Consider the following 26,954-nt stretch of genomic DNA (forward strand, 5'->3'; position numbering starts at 1 on the left):
GTTTTCTACAAAGACTTTGCAGGCTGCTCTGTGTGACCTGGAGTAATGGCGGGCTTGAAAAATATCACTGTAGGCTTAAGACATAAATGTAAAATAAGCGTATTTTATTAGCCATATATTTCATCAATTTTTAATTCTTGAATCAAAATATCCAACCGAGAATGTCTTTTTGACTATTCATAACACTTGATAATTCTTTTACATATTTAATGTTCTTTTCTTATATCTATTGCTGGTGATGGTTATTATTTTAAAAGAAAGATTATTCATAGTTCTTACAATGGTAACATTATCTTAATCTGTCATTGTGTTTTAATGATCTTTAATTTTATAGGACGTTCTGATCATGGGTTCAAATAATATGTTTCTAAGACAGTGAAGGATGTTGCAATATAATCTTGGGGAGGAGTATGCAAATACACACACATGCACGCACACACACACACCATTTTTCAATATCTAGCCTGTAGAAAAAGTAAAATTTTATTTTAAGCCTTTTTACAGCACATATTTGATGTTTCTATAGAATTTTGAGAATTTTTCAACCTTTTCTATACATATAATATTCAGTACCTGTTATTTATTTGTACAATTGCATTAAAGTATTCTTGGTTTTGGCGGGGGGTTTGCATTTTATGGTATTAACACTTTTATATTTATCTCAATTAGTGAGCACTGTTTCTCTGAAACTCAATCTAAACAGGATCCCACAAACTTGTAAAATAAAAAGAAAACAGAGTGCCACTGTCCTTGTTTCAGCTAAGATCACACAAAATTACATCCATACTTCTTTTAAATTAAAATGAATGAATTTTACTAGTGATCTCATGAACTCATTCACTTCCCTGCAGTAATGCAGAATGAAAAAGAGAAATCATGGTCCAAAATTAACAAAATATAATGACAGGTATTTTACATCATATATGTATTCTTACATCATCACACTGAGTCTTACTCCCAACTCATCAGAAGATGGCCTTTCAGATTCTCATGGGAACCCTGTGTCACCTGAGGACCAGGTCAGCCTTGCTCAGCAGATTTCAGACGTGGTGAAGCAGCCAGCGTTCATCACAGGAATCAGAGCAGCCTGCTGGATCATCTTCATGGTCTTCAGCATCTGGCTCTACCGACACAGGAAGAAGAGGAACGGACTTACTAGTACTTACGCGGGTATCAGGAAAGGTATTCGCTTTCTCAGGTTTTTTATATTTTAATATGTTTATGAAACTCTTAGTTTTACACCTGACTCCACCTGATTCACAGGGACACATATCCTACCTGTTAAATTATTTCAATATACAGCAATTCTCTAAAGTACTTTTATCATGATATATGCATATGAACAACTCTCCTGTGGCAGTACAACAGAGTTAATCAGTTTCTTAGGACCCAGATCCTTTCAAATATGTTTCACTAAGGTACATCTAGGCTTGTCTGTGATACTGTGGCCTTCTTCTCTTAGGCAATTATTTTATTACTTTATTTCTTGGGGGAAATTTGTAATCTCCCTGTCACAGGAATTATAAATTGGGTCTTTAAACTCACAGAGTTTTAAGGGGATTGTTGTCCTTTGAAAAGCAACAAAAAGAGAGATTTTTTTGATTATTTTTAGAAGCAGTCCTTTCTTAGTGAATATGATCACATTATGAGGGATGTCCTGCCTAGGGAGGGAAGAGTGTTAGTACTTTTCCATTCATAGACTTAAGATCCTGCAATCCAATGTCTTATATACTGTCCATTAATGATGATGATTTTGTTACGTATGTCTTTATAATTTTAGGAAAAAAAATATTTGCTATTATTTACATTTTCAAAGATAGACTCTGCCAATATATTTCATAAATACCTTGGCTACATATCTTCAAGTCCTATAAATTGTTGACAATCTAAACATTGAGGCACATAATCCTGCTCCTTCCTCTCCCCCAAATATATCCTCCAACTCTGGTCGTCATACCTCGGCTGTAGATTGTGTGGCCTCCTAGTTTTCCGATTTTAGTCCATTTTTATGTCTTTAGTTCAATAAAATGATTCATAGTGTTGCATTTTACTCTCAAAAAATGTCATGGTTTGGATTGAAAATTACACATTCACCTTCGTTATAGAGCCAACATAACAAAAAAGTTTTGCTTTGCTGCAAAGCAAATTTAAAGATAATTACCAAGAAATTAAGTCATCCCTTCCTTGACTGTCACTTATCCTTTCTTTTCCTAATGGTCTACATATCTCCTAAGAGAACATTTTCTGTGTATCTTGGACAGAGTATTTCTCTAATCACATGGAATTTTCAAGACGAGGTAAAACTTGAATGTCGTTACACATTTATAAAACATTCTGTGTCAACAGTGTGGGATATTTGTGCTGTTCCTGGAGGTCTTGGGAAAAAAGAGTCAACAGAGATTCATCATCAATACTGTGAAATAAATCCATGTGCCTCCTGCCTGTGGCTCGGCAGCAGTCTCCTCATATGCATAGATTTGCCTTAGCGTTATCACCCTGAAATATGTTTTTTTTTTTTCAGATATGTGTCCTACCTAGACATGAAGCAAAATGTCAGTACCCCTGCCTGTGAAATGGAAAACAAGGGCTTAGAGGTTACTGAGAAGAGAGTGGTGCTCATTATGTATAGAAAGAGAACAATGTCAGGCACATGTGTTACTAAATAGAACCTTTGACTGCAAATCCATGCAGAGACGGGGTTTATGAATGTGTTTGGTGGAGTGGGGAAGGGGCAGGATTCTGGGAGGAGACTAGGTTTAGAAATCTGATTTCAATAAGGAAAAGCAACTAACATTTAGATGTGAATTTTCTGTTCATCAGACTTGCCCCATTAACTCCATTTCATAAACAGCCAGTCAGTGAAATCCAGTGTTTCTTGTCATGATCAAGTGTCATAACTGTGTGATTATAACAGTTTAATGCTCTGTATTGTCTTGAAGTCTAAGAATGTGACATGAAAACTCTCCTTTCTGAAATGCTCCTTGTTCTTTACTAATGTCCTTTGAGCATGCTGACAAATGCCTATGTGATCTTTCTATGGGACCTTTAAACTAATATCCTGGCCTTTTCAAATAGCTTCTGTTTAAGCAGAAATCATAGAACATAATTACAAATGTAATTGGATGAGCACTGATTCTGCTTTCCTCACTTCATCCTGTTGGCACTTTTTCAAAATTCTATGTCTATGCATTTTTTTTAAAGTGCATTTTGGGTATCTTAAATTTTACTATGCCAAACACAATGCCAGTGGTTTCAGGGAAACAGGAAGTAAAATATTTTAAATAAATGAAAAGAAACTCTTGACATAAAATATCAAGCCAGAGTGTGACTTTGGGTACTCATGAGCATTGTTTTAGCGTTTCCCCTTACGTATAGCTATAGGTGTGACATCTGCTGGGACACTGGGGGCTCCATCCACATACATCCACATATTACATCAGCACCACTCAGTACACAGAGTTCATTATATTTATTATTGGAAGCTCTGAAAATTAAGTTGTTCTTTGGTGTGCTAGCAGCGAAAATTTCATTTAGGGCTGACTTTTTTTTCATTTCTTCTTCAATTCCTCAAACTGGGGTTAGCAGTTAGCTATGAGAAGTAATGACAAGGACCTTTCATATTTCCCGTGTCCTTGTGATTGCAAATTAATGTTCAAGCACTCCACTCTTGCTTGAATAGCTTTAGTTTCAAATGTACCTTTTTTTTTCTTTTTATGAAGACTTGTTACTATGGCTCTGAATTTTTGAATGTAGCTAAATTACATTGACTCTCTGAAAAGATCTGACTGAAAGACAACACAATGGAATTCTTAAGACAGGGGCTGCTGTGCTGCAGATGAAGGCCAGTGTATCAATTGGGTACACAGCATTAAGGTTTTTGTTGTTGTTCTTTCCAGTCTGCTCAGAGATGAAGTGGTTTGGTAAGAAGTGACAGTTGTAGAGGATGCTATGTGTTCCACTTTGCAAACCCAGAGCTCTAATCCTAAAGTAAATTTCTTATCATTGTTCAAATGTACAATGGAAAATGCATTTTGGCAGCTTTTTTGATACATGATCAGTGATCAATATTCTAGTTTGTTTGTTGTAAAGATTTTTTTTTCCAGGCAAGCTTTAACCTTAAAGGGTGTAATGTGGATTTCCTTGCGTTTTTTTTTTTTTTTTTTTCATCCAGAGCAGCATTTAATTTAAATTAAGGGGAAAAGATTGGAAAATATGTCAGTCTCCTCCCTTTATGAAGTGACATGCAAATTGCTCTGGTGTGATCCCACACCAGGAATAGAAGATAGGAAAAGTGGGGGAGGCCATGCTGCTACTTTTGAGGTCTGCAGTTCAATTTCAGGCATTATTGATTAGATTAAGATTTATAACTGCAGAGAGAGTGAAGGTTCTCAGAGGGGTGTTATTGTTCTATTGTTTAGCTTCTAGCGTGGCATTAGAAAAATGTTCAGCCTACTCAACCACGCTTCTAAATGTAAATTATGACACAGAAATCAAAGTTTAAAACTCCACACATTTTTCTATCCGTTCAGAAATGTTTATAATGATAAAAATGTAGTGTTGTACTGTTTGTGTAAGGCATCAGACTTATAGGACGATTTGATTTTTATGATTCTCTTTGCTTTTCCTTCCTTCCTTTCTCCCTCCCTCCTTCCTTCCTTCCCTCCCTTTTTCCTCTTTCTTCTCCTTTCTTTCCTCCAATAATAAATACTTAAGTGCACCTATTAGTCCATTTAATAAGCATTTACTTTCAGATTCCTAGATAAGGTTCCAGCATACACCTGATAATACTTGTTTAAGAATCCATCATCCAGTGTTTGGAAATGATTAATAGCAGAGGATTCCTGTTTGTACTGGAGCCCATGAGCTAAATCTCTGTTGCTAAATGCAGGGTCATTCACAGGGTAACGCACAGCTCCCCTCCCAAGGTACTAGAATTTCAGACACTTCAAAATGGTACCTGTAGAGACAAGCTTCTTTTTCTAACCTCATATTGGGTTTTATTCATATATCAGAGTTTCAGACCTACTGGCTTGGTTATTTACATTTGTTTTATGTTCAGCTGTCTGCTTGATTCATACTAATGTGATATGTTCCCTTTCTCTTCAGCTTAATAACTGGTTTATATTTTGTTTTGATTTTCAGTCCCGTCCTTTACCTTCACGCCAACAGGTATATATTTGCACTTACCCTCCTCCTATCCTTTGTTAGTTTGGCATGTGTTGTACTATTGTGTTTCTGGTTTTATCTCATTTTCAGCAGTAACTGGGGGGAAAGGACTTAAATGGAATACAATACTTCATTTACTCACGGCAGGCATGCATTTGAAGTAGAAATGGTTGGTGTTGCTTTTCATCCATCCAATGCATTTATTTATTCACCACTCCACGTTGCATCTTAGCCCTGTTTGCATGTATTTCCATTAAAAAGACACAGTGTTTCTAGCCTCAGCATGATTTAACAAGCTAATCATCTTATTGATTATTTTCATACTTGGCAATGCATTCCCCCCTCCCTTAACTTAAGCTTTTAGGTTTTCCAACAAAAATTTCTCTGCCTTGTAATTCTCTGTCCATAGAATCAGTATTCTGAAAGGTAACCAAAATACCCAGCACATGTGAAAGATAAAACTTTTCATTTTCCCTAAGTCTGAATCCTCATATTCTGTTCTATTCAGTTTCTTTCAAAGTGGATCCTCTTCTTTCACATCACCTCTAGTAAAAGATGTACCTGTAGTTATGCCGCCTCAGTTTTAATCCAGTTATTGGAATCACTGGGAGCAGTTATCTCTCCCAAGCAGACTCCCAGTTTGGAGTTTTTCTAAGTAGCAGAACTTGGCAGCTTTTAAAAATACATTTCTTCTTAGAAAATGTGTCTGTATTTACAGAAAAGCTAATCTTCTTAACCCTTTGCCTAACTATGTGCAAATCTTTTTGTGGTACAGTTCTATTTTTATGCCCCAAATTTATTTAGCTGAGAAAGCTTTCAAAAGCATTAAACCATATTTTATGAAAATATAGTTATGAAAATATAATGAGTATGAGTTTCAAAAAGCCACAATAAGAAAAAATAGGTTAAAAAATGGTCACATCGATAGTCACAACTTTACGTCTTTGTCTTTGGAAGGGCTTAACATCTATTTTTTGTCTCACTGGTTCTCAATCTTATGGGAAAATCTAGTATGGTTTTGTAATATTTACCTACAAGGGCAAGACTTTAAGATTATACCTACAGAATTATAAAGTGGTATGATCTAGTACACTCAAAATAAAAATCTATGGGAATGCTAATGTACAAATAAATATATAATAGTTACATTTACCAAGAATCTGCTGCAATTTTACTGTTGCTTTTCTCAATATTGTTAAGGCTAAGAATGATGCATATTTAATTTAATAAGAATTTTAAATTATTAGCTGAATTAGAAAACTGCTATGTCCTGTAAGGATTTTTACAATGTTACTGGGTAGGAAGGGATAAAGAATTCCATTGTACAAAGATGCTTGTGAATGTAATAGCTTTTGATATATAAACGTGTCTATTAATTGTTCCTTTTTTTAACATTCTAGTAACTTATCAGAGAGGAGGCGAAGCTGTGAGCAGTGGAGGGAGGTAATTATATTCCTTGTTTTGTAGATCCTTGGGGGAATTAAAAATATTTCTTCTTGTCTTCCTCACCGATGCAAGTTTCATTGCTTCAGAGGTTTAACAACTTAAAGATAAAAAGTGTCCCAATCTTTTGGAAAGAATCCATTCATCTGGGGTGTTGAACCAAGTCATTTACACAGAAATACAGTTCCTGATGGAGCTGTTGCACTTTAGACAATGGCCACCAGAGGGAGTACGTTAACCAAGAAAAACAGACTGCTGATTTAGCAGATGATTAAAAGGAGTTAAAGTGATTAAGCTGTGGCATTTATGAAGATTAAGAAATATAGCTAGTTAACAGATACTATCAAAGAAAAACTGCTCATTTGAAAACCTGCTGAACGAAGCAGTTGCTCAGAAGTTATAGGTTATGTTTGTTTGTTCTTGTTATGAATTCAGCTTAGTAGATACCTCCGTTTGCAGGGAAATACATTCGGATAAAAAAAGAAATCTAGGTAGTTTGTTAACAAAGAAATTTTTCACCCTTTAACTAAAAATATCCTCAGTCCTATACTTATGATTTTTGAGGTAATTATTATTCAGTGAACTTTAATATATTCACAGAGAAATCACAAATTAATGTGACAGGCGGCTTAAAGGGGCTGAAACAGGATGTAAATTACATTAGGCAAGTTCCAGGATTTTCCACAATAAGGTGATTTTTCTTTTTTTCAAAAACAGTAGCACCTAGGCACAACGGGAGAAAAAAAAATTTCTAACCAAAACCAATTTATAATTCAAATTAAATTAGCTTATTAGAGTGCCCTTCTTCATATGGTCGGATAATATGGTTAGGTATCGAATAGTCAAAAAATGAGTAAGATATTATTCCTGAATCCAAGGAATATACCTCCTAATAAGAAAATTACCAAACTTAGTTTATGACAAAGAGTTATTTAAAATATATATATATATATATATATATATATATATATATATATATATATATAGACTGCCTTTAGCTGGTGCTGTACAAATGTGGCAGTAAGCATTAATCTTTTCTTTCCTGGGTACTACTAACTTCCTGTTTTCACAACTGTGAAACAAAGCCAGCCACCAAAAGACCCAAATACTGGGGTGGTTTTCATGAGGAGTAAATCCACTTGATTGAGGGATGAAAGCAGAACACATTTTTGCATCCAGGGGAATTCCATATAAGTCACAGTCCAGACATTCATGAAAGAGCTTCTGCCATGAGAACATTTTCCTGTGGGTGAATCTGGAATGCCTGATTGTTTAACTACCTCTCTCTGTGTCTATTCATGACTGTTGACTTCAGTTTTATTGGCACTAGCTCCTGTGCATGGGCATGTGTTCACATGCTTATACACACGTGCACACCCATAAAATATTAACCTAGCTCCTTCTCTAAACAATTTACAACCCAGACAGACCAAATGGTCTCATGGAAGACAGTGGCAGGAATGCATAGGTGGGAAATGGTGGTTTCTAGGACAGGAATAAAGAATTGTCAAGTTCCTGAACTGTCTATTTGGAAAGCTCACTAACAAAGAATCATAGCGTTTTCAACTGAAAAACAGAATCCAGGCAGTGAAATGGATATATCTCAAATACTAACTAGAAATCATCATTTTCCTAAATGAATTGATAAAAGATGCTGGAATGTCACAGAGGCAATAATAGTTAAATAAAAATTTTAGAGTCAGTGCTCAACATGACAGTTATACACACAATTTTAAATGTATTTATTCATTAACTATAATGGACACCGACTACAGGGCAGATACTGTGTTAGCTGCTTGGAATGCATCAGTGAGCAAAGTGGATAAAATTCCTGATCTTGTGGGCATTTGATTATGGTGGGAGAGATGGAAGATGGATAATAAACATTTTTTAAAAGGTCAACTGTACAGTGTCAACAGTTGATAAGTACTGGGGTAAAAATCAAGTAGGACGAGAAAGAGAAGGTTCATTAAGAAGAGGCCTCTTTCCTAGCCATGATGAATCTGTGCGGGGGTAGGGAGGGGTTGCTAGGACCAAAATACCTAAAAGAACAACTTAGGGAGGAAAGTGTTTTGGCTCAGTCTCACAGGTCTCAAGCTCTGGTCCATTGACTTCATTTCTGCAGCTTTTTTTTTTTTTAATACATAGTATGTAGTGCTATGGATTGAACCCAGCACCTTGCACGTGCTAGGCGGGCGCTCTACCAAGGAACTACAACCCCAGCCCCCATTGACCTCATTTCTTTAGGCTCAAGCATCATGGTGTATGGCAGAGGAAAGCTGCTCAACTCTCAGCAGCTGGGAAGCAGAGAGGTGAGAGTTGAGGAAGGGCCAAGGACAAAATAAACTCTTCCAGAGCATGCCCCTAGTGATTACTTCCTCTGACGAGGTCTCACTTCCCAGTAGTCTGCTGAGCTCTCAATGTATTAATCCATCAAGTGGATTAATCCACTGATCAAATGAACTCAGCCACTGATAAGGTCGGAGCCCTCACCATCCAATCATTGCCTAAAAGCCCAACCTCCGAACTTTGCTACGTGGGGACCAATCTTCAACACAAGAGCTTTTGGAGGACATTCCAGATCCAAACCATAACACTGAGTTTTGTGGTCACTGGAAAAGAGAATGAATAGCAAATTCAATATCCACTTGGCTTTCCTCACCTCCAACCCCTGTCTTGGTTTTCTTCATTCATCACAAACTTCCTGGGTCCTCCCTGGACCTACTACCTCTCTTGGCTGATGGCACCTAAGCTAAGATCTGTTGATCATCCTCTTTTGCTTCCTGCAACCATTACTGTGTTCTATGGATACTTTTTTTTTTTTTACCCCTCCACTATGACTGATATTCTTTCTTTTTAAGCACTTATTCTCCCTTGCCAAAACTATGAGCTCCCAGCTGTCCTAAGTTCATCCAGTTTTATTAGCACTGTTGTCTACTAATTCTCTTTCCAGTAGAGGCAGAATAATCTTTGAAATTCATGCTAATTGTGTAAGTTCCTGAGCTGTTGAAAAATCCCACCTGCAGCAGAACTTGCTGTGTTTAAAATATCAAGTCCAAACGTGCCATAGCATGTGAAGTCCATAAAGTCTTGGACTTTGCAGCCCCATTTTTCACTATTATGTGCTGTGCCCTATGATCCCTTGTGTCAGCTTATCTCCAGTATGTCAGTGTCCTGTATCCTTGCTACATGGCACATTGCTTATACACAGGCTAACAATGTCTTCCCACCCATTATCCCTAGTTAGTGTATCAGATTTTACCTGCTGTACCCTCTACAAAATCTGTACTGTGCAACTATCACATTGTCTCCTACCCAGGAGGAGACAATGCATTTGCTTTTCTTTGTATCAAGAGTCACCAAATTATAGCTTTTGCCCTGAGTCCACCCTGCCATCTGTTTTTGTAAATGAAGTTTTATAAGAATACAGACAGGCTCTCATTTATTTGAGCTATAAAAGAAAAGTCAAGTGGTTACAACAGAAATTGAATGACCTGCAGAGATTTCAGTGGTTTCTATTTGGTCCTTTGACAGAGTTTGCCAACCTTGGTAGATAGAATTGCCTCTGACAAGAGAATATGAGATCCTGGATTATAGAAAATATGAGGTTTATTTATCGATAAGTTAATTTTTTTTGTAATGTAATAAATGTAGTTCAGTGAAGGACATCAGTAAATTCAAAAACTGTATGAACTTTCAGTCATTTACAAGTTACCTAAGAAAAGAAAAAATGAGTTATTTAATAAGTGAATGTCAGAAGACCTCAATTCAGTTCTTGATGACTTTAAGGAAATTATTCGGTGCTGGATTGTGTCCTCTAATAAATGAGGAGGTGGTCTGGAACTCTCTCCTAGTTCTCCAAACTGTCATTTAGTTATTCTCAGAAAAGAGAGAATAACATAACGGTAAGCCAAGAGAACTCTGGGCTCAACTTGAAAATGGCAAATGACCTTTGAGGTAACGCAGGAGAGAAACATAGAAATACTAAGGAGCCGTCTTTATTAATTTCTTTTCTTTCCCTGGAAAATTCCAGTTGCGTCTTCCAAAACCTCTGCTTAAAATTCAAACCACAGATTCAACCAGGAAAAATTAGAGAAAACTCCAAAAAAAAAAAAAAAGCAGTGAACAAGTGAAGATAACCTGGTGAAAAGCCAGTACCTCATTCCCTGTCAGTAAGAGGGAGGAGAGAAATGGAGCATCAGGTGAAGGTGCTCTTTAAACCTTGGCCACTCATTCAGCCTGGCAGGGGGTCAGACATGACCCACAGCTGACAATACTTACTTTCTGTAAGGCCCCTCTGCCAGATCCCCAGCTCTGGAACCCCATAGTCTTGTATTTTGTGGTTTAACAGTTTAAACAGGTTCTCTCAGAGTGAGTGATTGGAATGTGTCAAGTAGCAGAGCAGGAATTGAAGGCAGTTGCCTCCTAATTATTAGTGCACGTTTGCCCTCTTCTCCTTCATGGCGCAGGTCTGTCCCCTTAATATGTAACATGATGTAATGATGTGTTAGGCACACGTTAACCTCGGTAACGAACACATGTTTTGCTTTTGCTTCATATTTGGCTGTAGTTTGATTGTCTGATGCATGCTGATGAGTTTTAAGGGATACAGGGAGCCTGTGAAGCTGTTACTTTGAAAGACTTCTCACGCTCTGTTGTCAGAGTAGCTGCCAGTGACCTCACCTTCCTCCAAGACCTTGGACACACACACACAGCATTTTAAGATCCATCATGGGACAGTGAACATGGCTTACCTTTTTCCTTAAATAATTAGCATTCCAAACTCAAGTCTAAACAGAAAGCAGGATGTGAGTTGTTAATCCTACTTCCTGTTGGAAATCACCCATCTATATGAAAAGTTCTCTAAGCCAGTGATGCTAGCAAAGCATTCACTGGAAAAATATTAACACTCCCCACAACCACAGACATACAGAAGGAATCATAGTAGCATGAAAATATTGTCTCTTTCTATTAAAACATATAAGTTGAGCTGTGGAGAATTTCTACTTGACCTCTACTGCAGACATAGTATCATCTCTGCAGTGTCAAAAATGGGAGTTTTATTTTGAATAACTTCGACAGTGATAGCATTTATGGTTTAAGTTCAAGGAGAAATAAAGTAGGAAAGCTAAAGGTTACTAGATGCAGAAGTTCTATATCCAACATGTATTTCACAGACACTAGATATCATTTAAATGCATGAAATTTTAAGTCCAGCGACATTTCTCTTCAAAGCAAATTATTTATTTATCTGTTACTGGGGATTGAATCCATGGATGTTTTACCACTGAACTACAACCCCAGATCTTTTTTATTTTATTTTGCTGAGGCTGGCCTCAGAATTGCCATCCTCCTTCCTCAGCCTCCTGAGTGACTGGGATTACAGGCATGTACTACTGCACCAGGCTTCAAAGCATATTTTTATCAACAATTATAATAGGTAATTCAATTTTAGCAGCTTTGTCCTGAATTTGGGGCCTTCGGATATTTTTTCACTCTCCATCAAGAATGTTTAAGAGCTTCAGGGAACTTCCTCAGGCTCCAGTGTGTGTTTATAGCATCCTAGTTCATGGTGTGAACTCCAGGGCCACAGCTTGTGCTGGAATCCCAGGTAGTCACTCACTCACTCCATATAGCTGTGCCCATGTGCCTTGACTTCCCCCAAGTGTCCCATTTCCTCATCTGTAAAACTTGGGTATTAGCAATCCCTGCCTGTAAAATGGCTGTGATGGTTCAATAAATGAATATATGTAAAGAATTCAAAGTGCCTCTCCCACTGTAAACAAAGAGGAAACACATGCATCCTTAATTGTATAAATATGCGCATATATGGATACAGATATATGGACTGCAAATCCATATTCTTCATTTTAAGTGACTTACAAATAACCATCACTTGCAAAATATGTTTCTCTGTGGCAAAATAGGAACCATTTAGAGGGCAATGTCAGTTTCTTGCTTCTCAAGTAAATGAGAAGGCTGGTTATTGCATTTTAACAAAGAAAATGAAACCACCAAAAAAATCTTTGCATAGTCTGTAGCGCCAGACTGTTTATTGAGGATTGGACAGCACATCATACATCATCGCCTCTTTTGCTGAGTTATCACACGGAGTCAATGTTGAAAAAGGACGTGAAGAATGCTGCTCTTGGACTCCAGTTTGAGTCCCTGGCACTGGTGGTCCAGGGCTCCCATTAATAACTCCCGATGCACTTGGCCTCTCCAGCACTTGGTGAAAGAGGATTAACATCTGTTGTGCCAAAAAAAACATGAGTGCTAATATTTCTTTTAGTCGACATCTTTGTTTTACCAGATTTCATTCAGTAGCTTTCCTTTGTTTATTTAGGAAATCACGGCATTTTACATTGTCACCATCAGAAAATGTTGACAAGCTCACAGAACTGTTCACTGAAACATCATTGTAGCTCTGTGCAAAATGTCACTCCAGTCTGCGCTCACTGTTTCTTAAACATGGGTTGGAAGCAAAATCTGTAAATCTGCCTAATGTGAAGGGTTCATTGTCTCCATAAAGGAAATTATTGCATTTTTTTAATGAAGTTGTGAGAAGAGTTGCAATTTTTTAATAGGTCAAAAATGAAGAAATGCAAATAGATTTAGCTAGAATAATTTTTAGTTACTAAAAGTCTTTATGCATCTGTGTTTTCAGATTCCACGTTTGATTTTTCAATCACCATGACTAAAGGCAGAATAGAACATTGTAAACAGTAAAAGATTTTAAGTCTGAAGTACAGCAGTACCAGTTCACAGATGTATGGCTGTGTGCACTGAGATACATCTGGAACGATATATTATAATTGCCTCTCTGTAAATAAAAAGAATAATATCATTCAGTATAATGCACCAAATTATTGTAAGAACAATTAAATGAAATATTTGCTGCAATTCTGAATAGAAAATATTATTTTCTGTCCATATAACATTTACTCTTTTTTTTTCTCTCTAGGCCAGGACTTCTCAACATCAGTGAACCTGCTGCACAGCTGTGGCTGGCAGACACGTGGCCTAATACTGGCAACAGCCACAATGACTGCTCCATCAACTGCTGCACCGCGGGCAATGGAAACAGCGACAGCAACCTGACCACCTACAGCCGCCCAGGTTAGGGACACGGAGAGAGGGAGATATGCACTGGCCTTGGGCTAGTTAGCCAGAAGCAGCTGACTTTCCTTTCCCTCTGCCCACCTGGGGAAGGGAACTTTGATCCACATTTTCATGAAATGTCCAACACTGTGTAGCAAGCTAGCATGATTCAAATATTTTCTCCATTTCTAAACTTTTATATTTCACCCTCCACCAAGATTTCCTCAGAGAATGAAGAAGACAAGCTCTAGCATAGATTGCAAGAAAACAAAGTCGTGCACAATCATTTATAAGAATGAGTACAATGATAAGTTTAGTTGCAATAATTTATTATATTCATGATTTTAGGAATAAATAACAAAGATCAAAAGGTCAATAAATCCATAGTTTGAGTGGACCTAATTCTAACAGTAAGAGTTATAATATTTGAACAAGAATGATAACAAAAAAATTTAAATGAAAGTTTAAATCAGATATTATAGTATAGATGTAAATCCTGAAGACATAAGAAATACACACATCCATATATATTTCAGGTGTGTAAGTGTACATTTATAGTCTGTTCTATACTTTGGTTCTGAAATATGTGTGAGTAAATTACTTCACTAAAATTTCATGCTAAAACATCACAGTAAGACAAGTAGATATGGAGCACTGCAAGATCTAAAGGCAGAAAAAAAAATACAGATAATTTCTTATGAAACAAAAAGTCCCATTATTAATAAGAGAGGAAACATTTAAATAGTTGTAAAGAAACAAATAAGATGCCTATGAAAGTAAAATAATGCCTGGAGCTAAGGAAATGAGAACGAGAAGATGGCATGTAAGTAAAGATGTAATAAATTATAAAGAACAAATCATAGAACTATGAATATGTCTACCCTAAAAACAATCCCATGTCTCCATTATTAGATGTGGATATGACCATCCACACAACTAGTGTGTGTCCTCCAGAGGCCCAGGTTCTGCTGTCTATATAGATAGTCATGTATCATAAACAAAAGGGACACCTACTGGAATTAATATGTTGCATTGTTCAGTATGATAGTTACTGGCAACAGATGGCTACTTAAATTCAAATCAACTAAATAAAATACAGTTTGAAATTCAGCTCCTCATTCTCACTACCCACATTTCAAGTTCTCCATAGCTGTTATGTGGCCAGTGGCAACTATATTGGACACTGGAGTCTAGGACAAGTCCAACACTTTTAGAAGACCTTTTGGATAACACTCATATAGAAATATTGGCAAAGCAAAATGAGTATAGTGCCTTTAGATTATTTTTTAATCGTCATTAAACAAAACAATTCCTAGAAATTTGATATGAGAATTACTGTAATCCAGATGTACCAAATATCTCTGCTGCTTGATCATGTATGATTAAATTAAGTAGCTAAATTTAGTAACATAGAGAAGCTGAAAATTTTTCTTAAGATTATATTCATATTTACATCTTTAGTAGAAAGCATGTTAATTTTCATTTATTAAGATATCCAGTTAAAACCAATTCTTAAAGAGACCTGTTAGTGATAGTGCCACTTTTAATCAATCTGAATAGAATAATGATGTTTTTCCATGGCACCTTTTTTAATTTAAAAATGTTTATCTTTACAATATGACTTTAATTATTCCTGCTGTTTTAATATTTTCAATCATAGGCCTTAAATCTCTCTCTCTCTCTCTCTCTCTCTCTCTCTCTCTCTCTCTCTCTCTCTGTGTGTGTGTGTGTGTGTGTTTGTGTGTGCGTTCGTGTGTGTGTGTGTGTGTGTGTGTGATCAGTTATTTAATTTCTAAATATTTCAATGAAGGGAAGATCAGAGTGGAATGAGGTATTAGACATACTAGATATTATTTCAGGCATTATTTGATTAAGTGACCTGGTTAGTGTGGTTCATTTTGTCATCATTATTGTCATTTTATACTTGGGATGTCATTACGAAACCATGAAAAAATGATTATGTAGCATTTCTCTTCAATAATGATTACCCTATATGACCAAGATAGGAACTAATAAAATTCTCCTAAGCACTATTAACTATCACCTTATCCCTGCTCATCTTATCTTTTGAGGATAAAAATATTAGAATTGACCTGTGGATACATTTTCCTCTTTGGATTCTTATGTGCTTTGTTCTGTAGCTTCAAATAGTTCATTAACCCAAGACTAGAAAATTTAAAGTTAACAAAGATTCACGTATGTATTATTTTAGTGGAATTCCTGTTAAAATGGTTGTTAAAGGAAATTCCTATTTTAAATTAGATGAATTATTTAGCATACAGCAGTGGCATAAGTTTATAATTATGTCCTCTCTACACAAATGCTCTGGATGCTCTTATTCCCTCAAGTTTGATTTCCCTTAGAAAGTCCATATGAATATGGGGCCCTTTCTATTGATCTAATTTAAGCCCATTTGTACTTTACATCCCAATTTTACTGTGACTCACAAAGCTTCTTAGAAAGAAATTGAAAACGAATAACCATGCAGAATGACTTTTTCCTTTTCCTCTCCATTGCACATAGCTGATTGTATAGCAAATTATAACAACCAACTGGATAACAAACAAATAAATCTGATGCTCCCTGAGTCAACTGTTTATGGTGATGTGGATCTTAGTAACAAAATCAATGAGATGAAAACCTTCAATAGCCCAAATCTGAAGTACGGGCGTTTTGTCAATCCATCAGGGCAGCCCACTCCTTATTCCACCACCCAGCTCATCCAGTCCAACCTCACCAATAACATGAACAATGGCAGAGGGGACTCCAGCGAGAAGCACTGGAAACCACCCGGTCAGCAGAAACAAGAAGTGGCACCAATTCAGTATAACATCATGGAGCAAAACAAACTGAACAAAGGTGAACAGCTCTGCCCTTATTCCTTCTCTTTCCCGTGTTGACATTCTTAGCCCCTCGGCACTAGATGTCAACAACTGTCTGTGACTCAAAAGTCACCTCTTTCCTTTGGTTATTGTGATTTTCTTCTTTCTTTGGTTTCGGAATTTCCAGTGTCAAAGAGTTAATTAGCACCACAATAAGCTTGGAAAATTGATTTTATAATAATATATATGTATTTTCAAATGGTTTTGAGATTAATTTAAATTTAATAGTAGGTGAGGGATTGCTGAGGACATACAATCTTTTATTCATAAGGCTGATGTACAACTGTCACAATACCTCGAATTTTCAATAAATAGACTATTCCACTCTTTCCACTTGAGGATGGAAGATAATTGCTTCTACATGGTCCTATGAATGAAGGGCCTTTTTATATCAAACTGAAGAAAAATAATTAAATTAAACTTGAACTGGAGAAGTGGTTCAATTTGTTGTATTTCTCAGACCTTGTGTGGTTCCTGAGATTGCTACGATGTATATAATTTTAGAACCTCAATTTATTGGGTTGACCTGATTGAAGTCTGCCAGTATAGAACCTAAAATAAATGGAGTTTAGTATTAACTTGAAGCAGCAGAATAGTATTTTATGGCCTGAGGGGAATATCTGTGTATTGTAATGTTGTAATGCATGTGGGTTGAAAGAGATAGGTGTTTGATTTCTTTGTAGTTCTTCAGGCTACTGCTTTAATAACATGATTTGCAAAGTTATATACCTCTAGCTATAACTAGATTGCTCTAATTTGAATAGATGGGGCAATGTTGTGCACGTATCCTGGTCAAGAATGCATTTTATGGTACATAATTAGAGGTACGGATTTATTTTCTTAGGCTTGAGTTGAGAGCATTTTCTTCAAAAATAAAACTTTGTGAAGCTGGAGAGTATAACAAGATAATTTAAACATTTCATTAAGTTCATGTCATGTTTTAATTTGATAATAAAGTTATCTAGCTTTTTCCCAAGTTTGAGAAGGTACTTAACTGGTATAATAATCCAATTTAATAAATATTTATTAAGATTCCTACATACATTGATGACAAAGACTGACAAAATTGAGAGCAGATTCCGCAGCTATGGAGTTTACTGTGGGGATTCAAACCATTACATTATTTTTCCATAGTGTGTGGTTTTACTCTGGACCTCAGAAAGCTCTGACAGTCCTCTGTACAAACATTTCAGAACTCTGATTTATTGTTTGTACTGCTTGTAAGCAGATTTGGTATGTCAGAGTGTAATAAAGACCCCGGAATGCAGCTAGGCTGACAGATTATTACTGACTACATTCCAGTAGCAAGCTTATCATCTGGATTTTCACCTTTGCCTAAATAAGGAGAAGCATTTCTGGGGCAGATTAGATATTTTATTTTCTTATCAGGGATACATTTTTATGAGATATCATCTAGCTGACAAGTTTCCGTTTTATTTTTATTTTATTGCAATTTATGTTTTATGAGTTGCAGATGTGGCATTTTCTGATTTATTCTTGTTAGAATTATTTTGTTACTATATATACATGTATGTACATATTTTGGGGGGAGAGTACTACTGATTGAGGGTACTGGGTCTCATGCATACTAAGTATGTGCTTTACCACTTAGCTATACCCCCAGTTTCTATTCCTATATTTTTAAATGGATATATAGACATCCATTTTGAGTGTAAGTCTTTTCATAGCCTGACAATTTGAATCTAAAAATAAAAGAGAAAAACAGACAATTGGTTTCTTAATGTACTCAGAAATATATACAAAATAAAGAGATTAGAAATAACTCACAAAGAAAACATAAATGTATATATTTTTTTCTATCTGAAATATCTAGATTATCGAGCAAATGACACAGTTCCTCCAACGATTCCATACAATCAATCATATGACCAGAATACGGGAGGATCCTACAACAGTTCGGATCAGGGCAGTAGTACATCTGGTAAGGGGATCCCAGGAAACATCTACCTCTCTGTTTAAAAGATGGTACAGCCCCAGATGGACTGAAGTATTGAATCACTTTATATCATTTGAATCTAATCTTTCTTTATATCAGGCTTGGGTTTTTGTTTTTTATATCAGACATGGGTCTTATTTTTTCAGTTTAAGGGACTATATTCTCAGTAAACCATTTTATTTTCCATTAGGTATCAAATACTAAGCTCCCTGTTTTCTTCCTTTATCAGTAAATCAAAAGTATGAACTAAAATTTAAAAGCAGCTACCACTAAACTTTAAAGGCAGCTGAAACTTTTTTCTCCCTTTTCCAAAATATAACATAAGAAATGTTGTACATATAGGTAATCAGATAAATCTGTTACCATTTGAAATAATGCTATTAAAGCAAGTAACGTTTAAGTACACTTCAGCACTGTAAAAACCTGAGAGACAATAACCTGAGATCCAGCTACTGTCTCAGTTTGTACTTTCTCTGTGATCCCTCCGTTCTTGTTCAAGAGCCTCATAAAGCAACCTCTCAGCCTCAATTTGTCCATGCCTCAAAAACCACAGAGACTCCTCCCTGTGGTCTTCATGCTGGGACAGCTGTTTGCCAGCTGTTTTCCTGATAGCAGTTGCAGATGGGAGCTTGATGGTACTTAAGTCCTGTTTTTCTAATTAAAGGTGGTTCATTATTAGAACTAACATGTGGCAAGTCACACCACAATGAGAACAAACTAATTGGTCTTGAATGGAGCATGTATCTGCAGGAGAGGGTAGAAATGGCACCTCCCAGCAACTGGATCAAAGTCATTGCTAGGTTCTTTTAGCCAAGTGTCTCTACCTCCTTCTGTAAAGAACATCACATTCACAGTTTGCTGCCTTCTTTTAGCTAAAGTATGCTGGTTTAACATTTTCTAACCTGTGTTGAAATTTTTCTTATTTAAAGGAGCTTAGAAATGGCCCTTTTTCTTTGTAGATTTTCTCAGAATCTACTGTACATTAATTTGTATTAACAATGAAAATATTATCAAATATTTTTTTTTTCTTTTTTAAATCAAGTAAACTGACTTAAAAATGTCAAAGATCTACTTTTGGGAAAAACATAAAAACATAAAATATTTAGATATTTGAATGTTGATGTCATTTCATCTTTATATTCTTACTTATAGAGAAAATCATATTTTAATAGGGGAAAAACCCCATGATTCTAGGTTATTAATTTTCGATTGACCTTCTCCATCTCTTAGCTTAGACACTGAGACCATGATGCCATGCTGCTATTCATCACCTGTTATTCTGTGGATATTTGGTAAAACAATTATAAAGGAGTGAGGTCTGGTGAAGGTAGGGAGCAAGTAAAGCTAGTACATGAAGTACAGGAAAGGTTTGTATGGGTCAAGTCACTGGGTCAGGTGGAGTTACTACCATGCATGTGTCTCAGGAAATCCAGAGGAAGACACTGGCCAATGTTGACTCTGTCATGCATGCCCAGTCACCCCAGTACATAACAACCGAGTGACAGACAGAAACAGAGACACCCAGGCTCAGGGATGGAGTCACAGTTTATTAGTAACAGCCTGTTCCTCAGCCCACACTTGGTGTTGTAACATACCAAGGCAAGAACATCTGGTATAACAAACACTGCCGTTAGAAAATTCCCAAGTGACTTAAAAAAAAGTAAGTCCCTCTGCCACTGAGTAAGCTAAGACCTGTGTCATATGCAGGGTGACATGTAGCTGTTTAAGTTAGGATTAAAAAAAAAAGATCAAGACAATTCACTGATATTACAGGATCATATGAGAAAAATCAATTACAATTCAATTGCAATTAACAATTATTGTCTATAATATAAATATGATTCTAAAATATATTCAGGGGGAGAACTTTATCCCCAGATACCTTTTGACCTGAAGGTTTTAAAAGGGGAACATATGCATCTATGGTGTTCAAAGAATACACCAAATCTAAAATTGGAAAACTGTAGCACTTGAAGAATTGGGTTATTTCAAACTATTAGGAACGTTCAGCAACATTATTTTACTATAAGCCACAATTTTATAGAAACAGAGGCTGAGAAGATGTCTGTCCCTTTCTAAGAGCATTTTTTGGCTTCTTTTGTCGTTAGTTATATTAGTTCTTCCAGCATTTATTCTCATCTGTATCTGCCCTTCTGAAGAAAACTAATAATTTCATTGTGCCCAAAACATTTCAATGGACAAGTACAAATTATATATATTCAGTGATTTAATGCAACAATGGAACTCTAATAGATCGTATCTGTATCATATTGTATTTTAGGTTTCAGCAATTAAATAATAGAAAGGCACTCCAGAAAATATGTCTACAGCTCATTTGTTTTAGATGATAATCCATAATGCAATTAATTACTGTAGGAAGATCACTATTAATGATATGACTTGTAAAATTCATTTATGGTTTTATTGCTTTTTTGCTATGCGTTCTACAGTTAAACTTGGCAATTCTTTGCTTCTTCTCTTCTATAAAATTTTGAATTAAAATTAATGAAGAAAAGTGTGTTTATCTCTATATACCTGAATAAATTATAAGATCATATTCACAGAAAATAATTAATCATGGATAATAGGAAAAAAAATTAAAGGCCAGGAATAAAAGACTTGTACTTCATTTCTTCTCTAGGAAGTCAAGGGCACAAGAAAGGAGCACGGACACCCAAGGTTCCCAAACAGGGTGGCATGAACTGGGCAGACCTGCTTCCTCCTCCCCCGGCACATCCTCCTCCCCATGGCAACAGTGAAGAGTACAGTATTTCTGTAGATGAAAGGTAGGTGGAACATAACCTGTGAATGGTATAATACATTTGCTTATACCCACCCAAGTAGTTGTTACCCTGTACTGCCAAGAGGAGACTGACTCCTGAAGTTCACAGTGTTATCTCTAAATAAGACAATGTTGATCAGTGGCGCTTTAAAACCCTCCTCAGGGTTGCCCATCAAAGAATGAGTGCTCTAGAAACTTCTTTAGGAACTGGGAATTACACACACACACACACACACACACACACACAGGAAATCTTGAGTTTGTATATATAGAATTTCACATATGATTTTGTGATTTTCAAAATAGTCATGCACTGCCTAAGGTCATTTCAGTCAATGGCAGACCACATATATGATGCTCTTCCCATAATATTAAAATGGAGCAGAAAAATTCCCATTGTCTATTATTTGTACTGTACCTTTTCCATACTTAGATGTGCCTAGATACCTGACTACTTCCCCTGGTGTTACAGAGGCGTTCAGTATTAAGTATGATAATATACAGGTCCAGAGCCTAGGAGCAATAGGCTATATTATTTAGCCCGGTTTGTGTTAATGCCATGGGAGTTTGTCTAAATCTACTCTGAAGTTCAGACAGTCATGAAATCTCTAAACAAGGTGTTTCTTAGAGCATGTTCCTGTAGTTAAGTGATACATGACTGTGTTAGAATTTCTTTGACACATTGTTAAGTTTTCATAAAATAATTATGTGGATTTACATACCACAATTTCTGGAGACTACATTTTTCTTAGATATTATCACATTATGCTGAAAATTACTTGTAGAGGTTTAAACTTCCCTGAACTATTTCTCAGAAGGATTTAACAAGAACAAATAGTCCACATGAAAAAATGAAAAGTTAGAGTGCTTCCTCTCATTCCAGAATCTTTATAATTGGACATGATACCTCAAACAAAACAAAACAGCTGCTTTAGTAGTGAGATTAAAAGCAGAGAATTCTCTTGACTTAGAGAATTAACTACAAAAAAAATGAAATCTACTTGGAAATAGTCTTTTCAATGACTTTATAGAAATAAAGGCTTTGTTTTTTAATTCTTATAAAAAAGAGTTTTACAGTCCCAGCTGTGCACAGAAGACAAAACCTCTGTGCTTCTGTTTTTTAATCATTTTTAAATAACATATATTTTCAAGTAAAATTCTTTTACAAAAATGTTAACAGACGATTCCCATTATCCATAGTAGTTATGTTTTATAAAGTTGCTGTGAACACTGAATTGGTGAATATGGAACCATTAGTCTCTAGGGGAAATACAGGGTTAGATTCTTTGAGTGTCAGGTCACAACATTTTGGTTGATCTGAGGCCTTTTTTATATGTGTTTTGTTTAAAGCACCATTATTTAATATATATTTTTCATTAATATAGTGTCATTTCTGAGAAAACACATCTGTTATAGACACATTTTCTCTGTTAGGCACATCACAACCCTCTTAAGTTAGGAGTGCCAAGCTGCATGTTAACATTTCCTCTGGGTGCCATTTTTAACAGGGAAATCACTGATATTAAGCAAGAAAATTTCAAGCAATGTGGGCCCTAAATCAACTGTTCAAATGATGTGAGAGCTGATGAAAGAAAGTATTTGTTGTCTTGTTTTGCTTCTGCTGGGTACATGCATGTCAGGTGGTTCAAATTTTTGGTGTCTTTTTGTATGTACGAAGATGGCCACAAAAACATCACTAGTATTGATATGGGGGTTTCAAATTCACTGAATCAGTGAATTTGCGAATATAGAATCTGCAAATCGTGAAGATAAGTTTGGTCATAATAGTTTGTTTTCCAGGCTATTTTAATAGAATATTTTCTTCTATTTTAGTTGACTAAAAAGGGTTAAAATAAAATATGCTATTGTAGATTTTAAAAAAATACTACAAGATATACAACTTCTCCCCAAAGAGAAAGATTTGTTTTGCCTGGTAAGAATGAATCTAATCTGCTGATAAGTGTTTTTCACCTTGAAAATGATAAAGTTATCAATTAAGAGCAGGGATTTTTATGGATCCTGGGACCATGCAGAGATATGGACTTTTGCAGAACTAACATGGCAGGGGTGGGAAAACTGGGAAGGCAAACGTAAGCCAGATTATGCCGATACTCAAATGCCTTGCTGCAGCATTTTTATTTTATTCTCTAAGCAATTAGAGAGCCATTTATTACTTGGAGCAAATGAACGACCTGACAGTGACTTGTATTATAGTAAAGCAATTTTGGAACAATGTGACCATGGCGAAGCAAGGAGTGACTGGCAGCAAAGAGATCAATTAAAAGATTATTGCAGTAGGACATGCAACAGATGAAAACAAGGGAACAGATTGTAGAGAGTCTTTATAGGTAGAATAGAGATGAATTGTGAGACAGGTTAATGAAGAGGAGAAAGGAATAATTCCCTTCAAGATTACTAATTTGGATAGGTGAGCAAATTGCTTGGCTACTTGATAACAAAGGAAACATAAGAAGGAGTTACAAAAATTGAGGTAGGAGGATTAGGGAATTAAAAAAGATAAAAAGCAACCACATTATTTAAGCATCAGTTTTCCTAAGGTAAAGTAAACAAGGCGGGGTGGTAGAGAACAAATGAGAGAGAGCAGTAATCAAACAGTTTATATAATGCAGTACATCTTTGTCATTCTAATCATTAAACATATTCCTGGGATAAGATAAGATAGAAAAGTGTAAGTACTCTCCAGATTTATCTTGTTTCCTACTCAGATCTAGCCCAGGAGCAGAAGAGCATTTTACTGTTTAGGGGTATTGTATTTTTCACTCACCATCCTAAATTCAAACCAACCAGTTCATTTTGTGCCCAACTGAAGAAATAATGATCTATTTGCATTTTCAAAAGAGAGTTCTATTGAACTATGTAAGTTGTTTCCAGTATCTCTCCCTTTGAAAGAATTTAGAAAGTCCTTTGCTCAGGGTCTAGAACTTCATCATCAGACTATCTGCAATGCCATCTTTGCATCTTCTTGAGAATATGTTGCACTGGAGGAATAGAACATAGTACATTTGATATATACTAAGTTAAACTATGTTAAGTGGATTTCTTTACTGTTTCTTTATGATTTCTCAGCCTGTATAATATGCTAATAATAATTTACAATCTTGCAGAGAAAAATAGTATATGTAATACTTCAAAAATCTTTATGATAGCAGACTTTTTAAAACAATGACTCCTTACTATGATTTAGAAGAATTAGAAGGGCAGTGATGTATTGCATTATATAAGTTGTAATTTCATTACATCTCTCTTGTTTATTCTCTACCACCTAAATTGATGACATTAGCTCAGGAAAGTTCATGCTCAAATTGTGTGGGTGCTTTGTATCTTTTTTGCTTTCCTAATCCCACTGTCTCACTCTGTGTAACTCTTTTCCTCTGTTTTCTTTGTGATCAAGTAGCCTAGCAGTTTCCTCATTCATCCAAACTAGAAGTCTTGTACAAAATTTTTCCTTTTCCTCTTCTTCAATAAGCTCTTCCACAATTCATTTCTCTCTTCATATTTGAAAACAAGTCAAAGCTGATATTCCACTTACTATAGCAGTAGTTCATTGGGAGAAACTGAAGTAAGTCAGCATGTTCTTATAGTAACACATAACATGTTGTTTCAGCTATGATCAAGAAATGCCATGTCCTGTACCACCAGCATGGATGTATTTGCAGCAGGATGAATTAGAAGAGGAGGAAGATGAAAGAGGTCCCACACCTCCTGTGCGGGGAGCAGCTTCTTCTCCAGCTGCTGTGTCCTATAGCCTTCAGTCCACTGCCACTCTGACCCCGTCCCCACAGGAAGAACTCCAGCCCATGTTGCAGGATTGCCCAGAGGAGATTGGCCATATGCAACACCCACCCGACAGGCGGTATGTGGTTTAGAAATAAATTTTAGCAGAATCAGATCATTTCCACTACTCACTGAATGCTGTCCCATTAAGCAGTTTTCAAATCACATGAGCATTTTCTTGGAGTATTTTCCCACAGTAAAGCCTGATAAAGGACATATCAGTAATACTGTTGACCATGACATTAGATTAATTGATCCCAGGGCACTTGCAACCATAAAATAATGGGCATTGATACTCACCCACTTATGATAATTACATTCAAGTACACATGGCCTGCTAGTCTCATGACATGTTATTGCTGGTGGGTGTTTTTTGTACTTTAACTTTCGTTGTGCATGAGCAAACCACTTCTTTCTTTAGAAAAAGAGATTTTTCTCTTATCTTCTAAAATTGAGTTCCACATAATGATTTGTTCTTTCATAGCTGTAATGTCATAGTAGAATGAATGAGTTTAGTGTGTTCATTTTATGTTGACCTCAGATACCTTTACTTTGATATAGGTTGGGATTATTTTATCCAGGTTACTACACAAAATGTGTGAGTGGGTGTGGGTGTGAGTGTGTGTGTTTAGACTTTTTACCCTAGTGAACATCATCATCCAATACATATTTTTGTTATCTGGGACTTCAGTTGTCATTTCTACCACATAAAAGCTATTACTGTATCATGTTAGCTCTTCTCTCATTGTTGATGATATTGTTTGTACTATTTTATTGCCCTTGACACATTATAATATGTGTCTATTGCTTTCCATATTCCTAATATCATTTGAAATCGGGTATATCATTTGCCTCAGAAGATTTTTCCTCAATATTCTTGAATGAATAACAAATCCTGGTTTGTGCTGTTTGAATTTTATTCTGCAGATTAAGACAGAAGTTGTTTGTTGCAGTGTTTGCTAACAATTCTGTCATTAAGAAGTTATTACCAAATTCAAATCCTATACTTCTTAAACAGAAAGAAGTAGTTAAACCTTTCCCTGTGTGACAAGGGGAAACTTAGATTGCCATATATTTAAATAGTATTAACCTTTGAACTTCATGAAGATTGAGAGCAAATAAATTGTCTTTTTTTCCTATTAGCATCACAAGCCATCTCAGTTACTTTTATTAGAAGCAAATGAGAGACGGACAGAGACCATTAAGCTTCTTTCCTTCTCTCAATAGTAACCTATTTCCTTCCACTCTCCTCTGTGTGGCCACTGGGACCCCAGATCTTCCTCCTAAATAGCCTTTTGTTTGTTTGTTTAATTATTCCTTCTGTAATCCTTTTACCTTCCTTGTAAACAAAAAACAAACATGAGTTTCCTGTCATCTGCGTGGACATTACAGCCATAGGCTCTCCCTTCAATCCTCCCTTCTTTCCCTATTAACTATGTGGCTTTTAAACTTTCCGTAGCCTTCTCTCCCGGTTACAGGGTACAGACTCTCCTACTGCTGACTGTGGTTCAGCCACCTCCACCTTCCCAGTTCCTGGCTACAACTCTGCCCATTGTGTCCTAGCTTCTACACTTTTTGCTTCCATCTGTCTGCTGAAAGTAACTTCCTAATGCTAAAATCTGAAGACTTCTTTGCCCTTATTTTTCTTGAGCTCTCTGCAATGATGGCAGTTTTATAAATTGTTTGGAGAATTGAATGAGATAATGTATGTTAAGTACCTGCAGAGGGGTAAGTTTTCAGCAAATACTAGTTCCCTTTTGTCCTCCTCCTTGTGTATCACCCCATCACTTGATTTGACAATTATATTCTGATGGCTGTCAAATTTATT

At 36.0% G+C, this 26,954-nt stretch overlaps 1 protein-coding gene across 1 annotated transcript in view; it reads left to right on the plus strand.

Moving 5' to 3' along the window:
* The window catches only part of LOC144253098 (roundabout homolog 1-like), a 161,364-nt gene that overhangs the window by 107,759 nt on the left and 26,651 nt on the right, over positions 1 to 26,954 (plus strand). Inside the window, 8 exon segments of the mRNA XM_077795008.1 lie at positions 985 to 1,182; positions 5,143 to 5,169; positions 6,567 to 6,609; positions 13,574 to 13,728; positions 16,234 to 16,569; positions 18,427 to 18,534; positions 21,191 to 21,335; positions 24,957 to 25,205. Of these exon segments, the coding sequence (XP_077651134.1) occupies positions 985 to 1,182; positions 5,143 to 5,169; positions 6,567 to 6,609; positions 13,574 to 13,728; positions 16,234 to 16,569; positions 18,427 to 18,534; positions 21,191 to 21,335; positions 24,957 to 25,205 (1,261 nt within the window).

The sequence above is a fragment of the Urocitellus parryii genome, unplaced genomic scaffold (assembly GCF_045843805.1).
Source record: "Urocitellus parryii isolate mUroPar1 unplaced genomic scaffold, mUroPar1.hap1 Scaffold_92, whole genome shotgun sequence".
Classification (NCBI taxonomy): domain Eukaryota; kingdom Metazoa; phylum Chordata; class Mammalia; order Rodentia; family Sciuridae; genus Urocitellus; species Urocitellus parryii.